This window comes from Diaphorina citri, unplaced genomic scaffold (assembly GCF_000475195.1).
Source record: "Diaphorina citri unplaced genomic scaffold, Diaci psyllid genome assembly version 1.1 scaffold1632, whole genome shotgun sequence".
Classification (NCBI taxonomy): domain Eukaryota; kingdom Metazoa; phylum Arthropoda; class Insecta; order Hemiptera; family Psyllidae; genus Diaphorina; species Diaphorina citri.
Genome location: NW_007379058.1, coordinates 16,614 through 29,079, shown reverse-complemented (window position 1 = coordinate 29,079; position 12,466 = coordinate 16,614). Strand labels below are relative to the sequence as shown.

Below are 12,466 nucleotides of genomic sequence, written 5' to 3'. Positions count from 1 at the left end.
CGATCACACGCAAAAAAGACAGACAATGTTTTATTTCTTTTTTTATTTTAAACATAACTGATCATTTTTTTTTTTTTACTTTTGAGCTTCATGGTTAATGGCTCCCTTTGGCCTGGTGAGCTTTACAGAGGCTGGTTATGTCAGTCGCAAGTCTCCCCTCTCAACAATAGATAGATAGATATATGCTTTATTTGTAATAATTGTTACAATTGGTTCTCCCTCAAAAAGCTTTATCCAAACCTCTCAACAATGTTCAGCCTATTTCTCAGCTTCGTTTTCAAGTTGCCAAAATGGAAGTGGTTAGAAAGATAAAAACTATACCGCATTACAGTTACCGCACGCGTCAGGAGCAGAGCTGAATGAAACCAGGATCTCGGGATTGCTCTGCAAAACTCGGACGCACGTGCAATATTTTTCTCTCTCTCCTCTTCGGATTTATTTTTTAAGACTAAAATAACTAAGTAGGTACTTACCTACTTACATTTTTGCCCCTAGATAGCCATCGCCCCCTTTATCGCTCCTTTTATTGATCGCCCCCCATATCGCCCCCTAAGGCTTCATCGCCCCCATGAAAATCTCCATCGCCCCCAAGGGGGCGATATCGCCCAGGTTGGGAAACACTGATCTAGATAGTTTAAATACCAGAATTGTTTTCCCATCTCAATGAAAGATTAAAATTGTTGAACCCTATATCTCTGAACAATTTTTAACACCCAGTTAACGTGTTTCCTGTGCTTCATACTTCGCACTACAAGATCTTCTTTACTTGCAAAAATAGAGAGAGAGAAAAACGTTTATTTTTCTATAATTTATTTATCTATTTGCAGAATTATGGTACGGGCATAAATTTCTAATGTGGATACGTACCTACATTCCATAAATCATTGAAATAAAATGAATCGCACACACCGGTGGAGGAGAAGAAAAGGAAGAAGAAGAAGAAGAAGAAGAAGAAGAAGACGAGGAGGAGGAGGAAGAAGAAGAAGAAGAAGAAGAAGAAGAAGGAGAAGCTGAAAATAAAGTTAAATAAATAAAAAAAATAATAATACCTAATCGAGCATGACTTGTTTGTAGGTAAACACTAACTCTTGTAATCAGTAAACACTTAGGTACGTTTGTACGTAAATTGGTCCGTGGGATCTTTATGGTTTGTGATAGTGTTAAATGCACGGTTATACAAATGCCCAATAGAGAATCCCCCAGTAAGGCACATTGGGCTGGTAATGGTAAGGAAAATCGTATTGAAGACCAATTTTTCTTAGGTATATAGAAAAAAATTTGAACCGATTGCAATACTTTCATTACTAGTATAGCTCGCTATACTGTAGTAATAGAAAGTAAAAAATCTGATGTGAACATCACACGATTTTCCTCCTTATTTGGGTGTTCTTCTATACCGTTACTTTTACAATATCTCTAACCGTTTAGTGAATACAGCTGAAACCGCCATAAGGCGGTCGAAAACTGTCAAAATGTGTTCAAAATACAGCTAACCTTTACTCTGACGTTCATTTTCGGGGGTTCTAGGTATGGTTGGGGGTGTCTTTTCCCCTCCTATAGGATAAGGAAAGTAAAAAGTAGGTGATGGTATAATGTCAATTTTTTATTCAATTCAGCCTCAGTTTATTTTATTCAATTCAACCGCAGTTTATTTTATTCAATTCAGCCGCAGTTTATTTTATTCAATTCAGCCGCAGTTTATTTTATTCAATTCAGCCGCAGTTTATTTTATTCAATTCAGCCTCAGTTCCCACCGCACTTGCCGTACAAATACCCCACCAGGGTCTCTGACGTTCATTTTCGGGGGTTCTAGGTATGGTTGGGGGTGTCTTTTCCCCTCCTATAGGATAAGGAAAGTAAAAAGTAGGTGATGGGATGATGTCAATTTTTTATTCAATTCAGCCTCAGTTTATTTTATTCAATTCAGCCGCAGTTTATTTTATTCAATTCAGCCGCAGTTTATTTTATTCAGTTCAGCCTCAGTTCCCACCGCACTTGCCGTACAAATACCCCACCAGGGTTGTTACCAGGGGCGTGCTAATGATGGCTATCTTCTTAACGCGACGAGCGTCCAGGCGCGGTGGCTCTATCTTGCGGATGTGATCCAAACTCTTCGCCCGAACCTTGCTGAATGCGAGCCTGGCGACATCTTTCGACAGGGCGAAGAACCTTCAAGGAGGAAATGGGATTTGATTAGTTTCGAAAATTACATTGGGACTTTTAATTGGAACACTTAGGTATCCAAACTCTTCGCCCGAACCTTGCTGAATGCGAGCCTGGCGACATCTTTCGACAGGGCGAAGAACCTTCAAGGAGGAAATGGGATTTCATCAGTATTAGTTTCGAAAATTACATTGCGACTCTTAATTGGAACACTTAGGTAAGGCCGAGACAAAAATCTGAGCAATCTAATTGGATAAAATAGAAACTCTTCGCCCGAACCTTGCTGAATGCGAGCCTGGCGACATCTTTCGACAGGGCGAAGAACCTTCAAGGAGGAAATGGGATTTGATGAGTAGTTTTGAAAATTACAGATTTTTAATTGGAACACTTAGGTAAGCCCGAGACAAAAATCAGAGCAATCTGATTGGATAAAATACCTACCTGATTCAAAACAAAACCAAAGCAAAGAAGCAAAAAAAGAGCAAGGTCAAACTAAGATTGTAATATCAACCATTATAACCCTTGATGCCCCGATAGGGCTAAAAAATAACTAAGCAAAACCTATCTGTGTTGAAAATGTGTAACAAATTTCACCGAACCTAAGATTGTAATATCAACCATTATAACCCTTGATGCCCCGATAGGGCTAAAAAATAACTAAGCAAAACCTATCTGTGTTGAAAATGTAACAAATTTCACCGAAATCAAACCAACTCAACCAACCGTTCAACAGTTATGGCGGAATAAACAAAACACACTCGACAAAATGTCATTTGTTCAGTCTAATTTTTAAACTTTACAATTTTTACACCACACATTCTATACTACTCAAACCAACTCAACCAACCGTTCAACAGTTATGGCGGAATAAACAAAACACACTCTACAAAATGTCATTTGTTCAGTCTAATTTTTAAACTTTTCAATGATTGAGAGGCTGACGAAAAATGCCGACCCCGTCTGTACACGGGAAAAGGCGACGAAGAAGAATAAGAAGAAAAAAAGAAGAAGAAGAAGAAGAAGAAGAAGAAGAAGAAGAGATGTGTAAAGAGTGAGCTTGCCAGCCTAGTTAGCTTGCTTGCTATCCCGTCTACCTAGTAAGTCCCTCTTAAATGAAAGCCCTTGGGTCATAAAGATCCTTAGGTTCTCTTAGGGATTAGGCGTAGTTGAAAGCTCTCTGTAGTGAGAGCTTAAAGGAGTGTAAACTAGTCGTAAACCCATAAACATTATCCGTAAGTAAATTTAATTACGAGTACCACAAATCTATTTAAATATATATTTTTTTTTCTTATTTTGCAAGTCTAAAGTCAGTGTAAGTATTGAATTTTAGCTAATCAGACTGTTTAAGTTTATTTCAAGAGAACTCTGTACGAAGGTAAACGCAGATTTCGGTAACCATTTTCACAGTAATACAATACCTATGTAGATGTACATATACACTAAAGACGGTAGAAACAACTATCACGTCACGTGACGTGAGAGTAATGTTGCTCTTCTGAACGAAATCACCTACAATATTATGGGACAACTTTGGACTACATCTTTCTGACTCTTCATGAGTTCACGTGACGTGATAGTAATGTAGCTCTTCTGAACGAAATCACCTACAATATTATGGGACAACTTTGGACTACATCTTTCTGACTCCTCATGAGCTCACGTGACGTGATAGTAGTGTGGTCCTATCTTTCATTAAAGACGGAATTCCACCTTCTTTTAAGTGAATGTCTTTCCTCCCAACAGATTTTTTCATAAGTGTTTCGAATTTCTTTCAAGTGAGCTATGCTTTTCTTGAAAATATTTCCTTTCCTTTAGGTGTTCTTTTATGTGACTGTTGTATTTTAGGGAAGATCTTCTTTGCTGTCCTTAGTTCTACCTACTTTTCTTTCAAGAAGGTGTCCCTTTGAATTGACTGTTTCTCTCAATGATTGCGTTCTTGAATCGTGTTTGTGTCTGTTTGCAGTGTCACTGAGTTTTCTTCAGCGCCGAATCGCTTAAATCGCTTTTGTTGACTTAATCGGCAGGATCAAACACTTCAAAACCACAGTATGGTATCACTTGCAAGAACTATTCGGGACTTAGAAAAATTTTCATTTTTTTTTTTCAAATACGTGTTCCGCAAATGTAATAGAAAGTCGTGTGATGTTCAAACCAGATTTTTACACTACACATTATAAATATACTACCTATGATATAATTGATGTCAAATAAAACATTGCCCACTTATTACAATTACAACAACAAAATTACAATTACAATATTACATACCTTTGACTCAGTGTTAGATTCACCATCGGAGGAGGTACAACATATCGTTTCATCGGCTCCTCCCTCGTGTTCTTAATATCGATGACAATCGGTACTCGAATCGGTTTGACAATCATCCGACCCGATCGATTGGCGCAGATTCGGACACGTTTGTCGGCCCGGGGTCGGGAGCTGCACTTGGATTTGATCGGGGGGATTGAGGGTCCGTTTTTAAGTGTCGGAGTCAGCCCAGGCAAGGAAGTCTGGTCGGCGTTTGTCGTCGGCCTCTCAATCAGCTTTAGAGTGATCGCTTTGAGGCCAACTGGTTTTGGCTAAGCAAAATTTTCCGAGTGGATGCCCTTCGCACTCAACCTTCGCTATAGTATAAGGAAATTTGGACTAGTCTACTCCCTGTTTATAGTCCCCTAACTAGATGCTGATCTACTCTCTGTTTATAGTCCCTCAACCACTAAAAAAAGATCAAAATGATCTAAATGTTTTGACACGGTAGCATTCATAGAAGAAAAGTTTGAAATAGAAACATGGAAACACATGGTAGAAAAATTCATGGAAAAGACATGAGGTACTCTGTCAGGGCATTTGTGCCACAATTTTTTCCGCTACAATGTTTATAGTCCCCTAGCTAGATGCTGATCTACTCTCTGTTTATAGTCCCCTAGCTAGACGCTGATCTACTCTCTGTTTATAGTCCCTCAACCACTAAAAAAAAGATCAAAATGATCTAAATGTTTTGACAGGGTAGCATTCATGGAAGAAAAGTTTGTAATAGAAACACATGGTAGAAAAATTCATGGAAAAAACATGAGGTACTCTGTCAGGGCATTTGTGCCACAATTTTTTCCGCTACAATAATTTTCCACGACTAATGAATGCAATCCGAGACTCTAGATTCGGGAGTAAGAGATTCTTTACTTCCAAAGGGACGATAGGCTTTGTCTTGTTAAAAGTCCAACTTGTAGAATAGCCGCGACCCGATGATAACATCTTGATGTGAGTTGATTAATTGAGGTTCTCATCCTGTTGAACCGCGATAAGATGAGTGACCCGAGTCAAAAAGTATACCTAGTCTGAGAGACTCGACTCAAAAAGTACCTAATCTGCATTAGAGATGTGTAAAGAGTGCGAAGGGCATTCGCTCGTAAAATTTGTAGCCAAAACCAAATGTCAGCCCAAAGCAATCACCCTAGTTGGGGCTGATTGAGAGGCTGACGAAAAATGGCGACCCCGTCTGTACACGGGAAAAGGCGACGAAGAAGAATAAGAAGAAGAAGAAGGAGAAGAAGAAAAAGAAGAAGAAGGAGAAGAAGAAAAAGAAGAAGAAGAAGAGGAAGAAGAAGAAGAAGAAGAAGAAGGAGAAGAAGAAGAAAAAAGAAGAAGAAGAAGAAGAAGAAGAAGAAGAAGAAGAAGAAGAAGAGATGTGTAAAGAGTGAGCTTGCCAGCCTAGTTAGCTTAGTTGCTAGCCCGTCTACCTATAAGTCCCTCTTAAATGAAAGCCCTTGCTGCCCTTGGGTCATAAAGATCCTTAGGTTCTCTTAGGGATTAGGCGTAGTTGAAAGATCTCTGTAGTGAGAGCTTAAAGGAGTGTAAACTAGTCGTAAACTCATAAACGTTATCCGTAAGTAAATTTAATTACGAGTACCACAAATCTATTTATTTATATTTTTATTATTATTATTATTTTTTTTTCTTCTTATTTTGCAAAGTCTAAAGTCAGTTTAACTATTGAATTTTAGCTAATCAGACTGTTCAAGTTTATTTCAAGAGAACTCTGTACGAAGGTAAACGCAGATTTTGGTGACCATTTTCACAGTAATGCAATACCTATGTAGGTGTACATATACACCAAAGACGGTAGAAACACACAACTACCACGTCACGTGACGTGATAGTAATGTAGCTGTTCTGAACGAAATTACCTACAATATTAATGGGACAACTTTGGACTACATCTTTCTGACTCCTCATGAGTTCACGTGACGTGATAGTAATGTAGCTCTTCTGAACGAAATTACACACCAAAGACGGTAGAAACACACAACTACCACGTCACGTGACGTGATAGTAATGTAGCTGTTCTGAACGAAATTACCTACAATATTATAGAAAAACTTTGAACTACTACAACTTTCCGACTCCCCATGAGCTCACGGGACGTGATAGTAGTGTGGTCCTACCTTTCATTAAAGACAGAATTCCACCAAACACAAGCTGATCAGCAAGTTTCTTCAGCGCCGAATCGCTTAAATCGCTTTTGTTGACTTAATCGGCAGGATCAAACACTCCAAAACCACAAGATGGTATCACTTGCTCAAGAACTATCACTCTAATAGTGCTAATTACTCGCGACACAGTGTTAATAACTCCGCCAATAAAACTCGCCGTACAGACCGATCTTCTGTGATGTTTGGATCGTATATGAGACCGAACCGAGTACCGACCAATACAGGGTGACCGCGGACACTTGACACCAAAATGACCCAAAGTTTCACAAGTGTGTTAATCAAAGAAAGTGCTAATTACTCGCGACACAGTGTTAATAACTCCGCCAATAAAACTCGCCGTATAGAGACCGATCTTCTGTGATGTTTGGATCGTATGTGAGACCGAACCGAGTACCGACCAATATACAGGGTGACCACGGACACTTGACACCAAAATGACCCAAAGTTTCAAGTGTGTTAATCAAAGAAGGTCACTGAGTATTTTCCGGTTGTTTTGGAAGGAAATGTTGTGATTGTGAAGTGTTTTGTGAAAGTGTGTGAGTGATTTTCTATTTCTGCTTTTTTTTAAATTGTCAAATTTGTGTGTTGATGTTCAGATATATTTTTTTTAAAACTTAGTTGGCTCTTTGTTTAATTTATTTATTATTTTCCCCCCGTTGACTTGAATAATCTTTTTTGCATGTCCTTGGAGTAGTTTAGTACTTTATTATTATTTATTTATTTTTCCCCCTAGTCTTAGAATAATCTTCCCAAATTTAGACTAATCCTAGTCTTAGTCTTAGACTAATCTTGTCTGTTAGTTAGTTATGGTTCAGTCGTTTGTAGCCTCTCTTACCGATCAGATATCTAAAGTCTCTGGTATTTTGGAGCCATATTGACACGGTTTCTGTACACACAGACTCTCAACAAGCTCTCGGGCTTAATTGAGTCGTCAGTATTAGCATTCTATCCATCAGCAGATGAAGAGCACGGTTTCTGTACACACAGACTCTCAACAAGCTCTCGGGCTTAATTGAGTCGTCAGTATTAGCATTCTACCCATCAGCAGATGAAGATGAAATATTTCTTTCAAACACTCAAGCAGGACTGTGGCCAACACTTGTAGTGGTGTGGAGTGATTGTTAATAACTCAAGAAACAAAGTGAGTTCCAATTTTTCCTTCCTGTAAGGTGCTTTAACTTAGCTAGTATGTCGTTCACGCCGACTCCTCAGATGGCTTAAATCATGTTGTACAACTTGATATCTTTGAAATAACTGATGAGGGAGTCAACACTCTCCGGACTGTCTTTCTGGTACTTGTGCAGAAGTCACGTCCGTGGAATATTGCTACCAAAGGAACTGGCACAAACGAGCAGTGACCAGTGTTATAATCTTTCAAACACTCAAGCAGGACTGTGGCCAACACTTGTAGTGGTGTGGAGTGATTGTAAGTTAATAACTCAAGAAACAAAGTGAGTTAAGTGAGTTCCAATTTTTTCTTCCTGTAAGGTGCTTTAACTTAGCTAGTACCTACGTCGTTCGCGCCAACTCCTCAGATGGATGAACTTGTGCAGAAGTCACGTCCGTGGAGTATTGCTACCAAAGGAACTGGCACAAACGAGCAGTGACCAGTGTTATTATAGGGTTAGGTTAAACGCAAGAAGGAGTTTTCACAATTAGAGCAGTGATTAGTGTTATTATAGGGTTAGGTTAAATACAAAAAGAAGCTTTTCTTTTCCACCGACGTCATTTCTGCATAATTACCGTCTTTCTTTTTTAAAAAGTTTGATTGACGGAACTGTAACTGATAACGTGTTACCGTCCCGAAAGTGAAGAGAGAAGGAAGACAGGATATGAGAAAGCCAGCCGTTCCGAGGACGAACCTTATCCCTTTAGGATGAAATTCGCTCCGGGCGGAAATCGAACCCTCAGCCTAGCTCTTACAAGACAGACGCGCCACCAACCAAGCTAACTAGGCTGGCTCAAATATGATTTGTCTGATACTAAAACAGCGTTATATCTACAGTCCACAACTCTACATTATGGTCCATAGGCAGGCGATTTCTTTCAGCTCCCTCTATCAAACCTCTAAAAAAGACATTGCTACGCCACTTGATATACCCGTAGATGAAGCCACATACCCAAGCCGCAGATAAGTACCTTTAGTCCCAAGTTAGCTTCCTCTGTCAAACCTCTATAAAGTTACTGCTCCCTCTATAAAATCTCTTAAAAAAAAAGACATTCCAAGCTACGCCACTAATTGGTACCCGGAGATGAAGCCTCATACCCAAGCGCATAAGTACCTTTGGTCCCAAGTATTGAACTTATCGACTCTCAAGTTGAAATATAAGATGAGAGAGGAATACTAATTAGTGAGATATGCTAATGAGGGAGCGGATTGGAAAATTATATTGCCGTCATGCAAATATTGCACCGAGAATCGTCCGTGGTGAGGCGAAATTTCGTACTGATATTTCATACGATAAGGAAGGTGTGCCTACCACTAATACAAGATCTTCTTCGCCTTTTCCCATGTTCAGATGGGGTCGGTGTTTGTTGTCGGCCTCTCAATCAGCTTTAGAGTGATCGCTTTGAGGCCAACTGGTATTGGCTAAGCAAAATTTTCCGAGTGGATGCCCTTCGCACTCATCCTTCGCTATTAATATAGTATAAGGAAATTTGGACTAGTCTACTCCATGTTGGAAATGAGGTATGATATCGTTATCACTGAGGTACTTTTGTGTGATGTTATTTATATGTTTTTCAAGTATCTTTTCGATTATAAGAAGAAGAAGAAGAAGAAGAGATGTGTAAAGAGTGAGCTTGCCAGCCTAGTTAGCTTGGTTGCTAGCCCGTCTATCTAGTAAGTGCCTCTTAAATGAAAGCCCTTGGGTCATAAAGATCCTCTGGTTCTCTTAGGGATTAGGCGTAGGTAGTTGAAAGCTCTCTGTAGTGGGAGCTTAAAGGAGTGTAAACTAGTCGTAAACTCATAAACATTATCCGTAAGTAGGTAAATTTAATTACGAGTACCAGAAATCTATTTACCTATACCTACATATATGTATATATATTTTTTTCTTATTTTGCAAGTCTAAAGTCAGTTTAACTATTGAATTTTAGCTAATCAGACTGTTCAAGTTTATTTCAAGAGAACTCTGTACGAAGGTAAACGCAGATTTTGGTAACCATTTTCACAGTAATGCAATACCTATGTAGGTGTACATATACACTAAAGACGGTAGAAACACACAACTATCACGTCACGTGACGTGATAGTAATGTGGCTGTTCTGAACGAAATCACCTACAATATTATGGGACAACTTTGAACGACATCTTTCTGACTCCCCATGAGCTCACGTGACGTGATAGTAGTGTGGTCCTATAAGTCCAACTTGTAGAATAGCCGCGACCCGATGATAACATCTTGATGTGAGTTGATTAATTGAGGTTCTCATCCTGTTGAACCGCGATGAGATGAGTGACCCGAGTCAAAAAGTACCCAGTCTGAGTGACTCGACTCAAAAAGTACCTAATCTGCATTAGAGATGTGTAAAGAGTGCGAAGGGCATCCGCTCGTAAAATTTGTAGCCAAAACCAAATGTCAGCCCAAAGTAATCACCCTAGTTAAGGCTGATTGAGAGGCTGACGAAAAATACCGACCCCGTCTGTACACGGGAAAAGGCGACGAAGAAGACGAAGAATAAGAATAAGAATAAGAAGAAGAAGAAGAAGAAGAAGAAGAAGAAGAAGAAGAAGATTGATTGATTGATTGATTGAAAATAATATAGGTCTTTATTTTTTAAAGTAATTTACAATAGTATTCGATCTCCTAAGCTAATTAGCTAACTTATGAAGAGATCGCTCTCATCACAATTGTTTATACACTATAAGTAGAAATAGGTAATTACAGGTAACTAATTAATTAGTTTTACAATGGCTAGGTAGTAGGTTTCTAGTTTTTAACCAATAAATCCTTCTTCCTAAACACAATGATTCAAAATATAGGTAGGTAAATGGGGTAATAATGTGCTTTTAAAACGGAAGGTTTTTCATCAGCATTCTCCTTAAATCAGAGTCATCGCTTAAAAAAAAAAAAAAAAAAAAACGATGAATTTTCCTTAAATTTTCAAGGTTGATTCTTTTCTGTATTTTAATCTGATCGTTTTTCCGACGCGAGGTGGCAACAAGACGATCGATGAAGTGGCAATTACAGAGAGTTGACATTTTGAAAATAGGCTGAAAAATATGCTTGACATATTTTCTAAAAAAAAAAAAAAAAAAAAAAAAAAAAGGAACGAAGAATTTTCCTGAATTTTTCAAGGTTGATTCTTTTCTGTATTTTAATCTGATGATTTTTTCGACGCGAGGTGGCAACAAGACGATCGATGGAGTGGCAATTACAGAGAGTTACCATTTTGAAAATAGGCTGAAAAATATGCTTCACATATTTTCAGCGCACCCTGAACATCGAAACCCAGATATGTGACAATATTTGTGTAACAATGTACGCACAATCTCGTAATCTCTAGTACTCCAGGTGTTAAAAATAGACTTGTGGAGATGACCATCTAGAAATCTCAATGTGCACTTTATATACGATTATACGTTCCACCTAGAACTCTTATATCTAGAAATATAGACTTGTGGAGATGACCATCTAGAAATCTCAATGTGCACTTTATATACGATTATACGTTCCACCTAGAACTCTTATATCTAGAAACCTGAAAGATGTGCCATCAACTCTTAATGTACCAAGTCAATAAAGGAACGGTTAATGGGATTCACTTTTGATGTTCTGTGTACTCGGCTTGTGTCAACAGAGTGTATATTTTCTTATAGTCAAGTGACTGTAGGGTATTGGACCCTATGGGCGACCTGAGGCACGCGTCTAAGAACACCTTTTGCGTTTGATGATGTAACGAGGACAAATTCGGAATTTTCTTATAGTCAAGTGACTGTAGGGTGATGGACCCTATGGACGACCTGAGGCACGCGTCTAAGAACACCTTTTGCGTTTGATGATGAAATGAGGACAAATTCGGAAATACGGGCTGTAGATATGAAGATGTCATTTTGACTGAACGAAGAGAGGTTGAAGTTTGGACGAGTTTGAATGGACCCTATGGGCGACTTGAGGCACGCGTCTAACAACACCTTTTGCGTTTGATGTAACGAGGACAAATTCGGAAATATACGGGCTGTAGATATATCAGGTTGTGTCATTTTGACTGAACGAAGAGAGGTTGAAGTTTGGACGAGTTTGAATGGACCCTATGGGCGACCTGAGACACGCGTCTAAGAACACCTTTTGCGTTTGATGAAATTGATGATGAAACGAGGACAAATTCGGACACACGGGCTGTAGATATCAGGTTGTGTCATTTTGACTGAACGAAGAGAGGTTGAAGTTTGGACGAGTTTGCAATTAGTTGTCTGTTTGTTCTATGATGATTTCCGACCCGTTAGCCCGGCATTGGCTGACGAAAATTGGTTTGGTTTTGGTTTGGGTCCTCGTCTTTGTATCATTGAGCTTGTTTGGGTCTTCGAATGCCATACCCGTATAGCGGTTAATGGGATTCACTTTTGATGTTCTGTGTACTCGGCTTGTGTCAACAGAGTGTATATTTTCTTATAGTCAAGTGACTGTAGGGTGATGGACCCTATGGACGACCTGAGGCACGCGTCTAAGAACACCTTTTGCGTTTGATGATGTGACGAGGACAAATTCGGAAATACGGGCTGTAGATATATCAGGTGGTGTCATTTTGACTGAAAGAAGAGAGGTTGAAGTTTGGACGAGTTTGCAATTAGTTTGTCTGTTTGTTCTAT

The 12,466-nt window shown here is 39.0% G+C and overlaps 1 protein-coding gene and 2 long non-coding RNA genes across 3 annotated transcripts; 1 reads left to right on the top strand and 2 right to left on the bottom strand.

The window, feature by feature from the left end:
* Nucleotides 1–64: 64 nt before the first annotated feature.
* On the bottom strand, nucleotides 65–305 carry LOC108253344. Its single transcript, XR_001809726.2, has 2 exons — nucleotides 241–305; nucleotides 65–157 (listed from the first exon to the last, which is right to left on the bottom strand). It is a non-coding gene; the product is annotated as an uncharacterized LOC108253344 (long non-coding RNA).
* A 1,566-nt stretch (nucleotides 306–1,871) lies between these two features.
* Nucleotides 1,872–4,670, bottom strand: LOC113470496. The gene is made up of 2 exons (XM_026828984.1): nucleotides 4,432–4,670; nucleotides 1,872–2,169 (listed from the first exon to the last, which is right to left on the bottom strand). Exons 1-2 carry the CDS (start codon nucleotides 4,545–4,547, stop codon nucleotides 1,980–1,982), a joined length of 306 nt encoding a protein of 101 aa, XP_026684785.1. The 5' UTR covers nucleotides 4,548–4,670; the 3' UTR covers nucleotides 1,872–1,979.
* On the top strand, nucleotides 3,881–7,214 carry LOC113470497. Its single transcript, XR_003393537.1, has 2 exons — nucleotides 3,881–4,127; nucleotides 7,123–7,214. It is a non-coding gene; the product is annotated as an uncharacterized LOC113470497 (long non-coding RNA).
* Nucleotides 7,215–12,466: the final 5,252 nt, after the last annotated feature.

What these genes read in the sequence shown, in the direction of transcription:
- LOC113470496 (XM_026828984.1), bottom strand. Translation starts at nt 4,547, where the DNA reads ATGATTGTCAAACCGATTCGAGTACCGATTGTCATCGATATTAAGAAC. An exon ending in AATCTAACACTGAGTCAAAG is followed by an intron (nt 2,170 to 4,431) that starts GTATGTAATATT and finishes TCCTCCTTGAAG; the next exon opens with GTTCTTCGCCCTGTCGAAAG.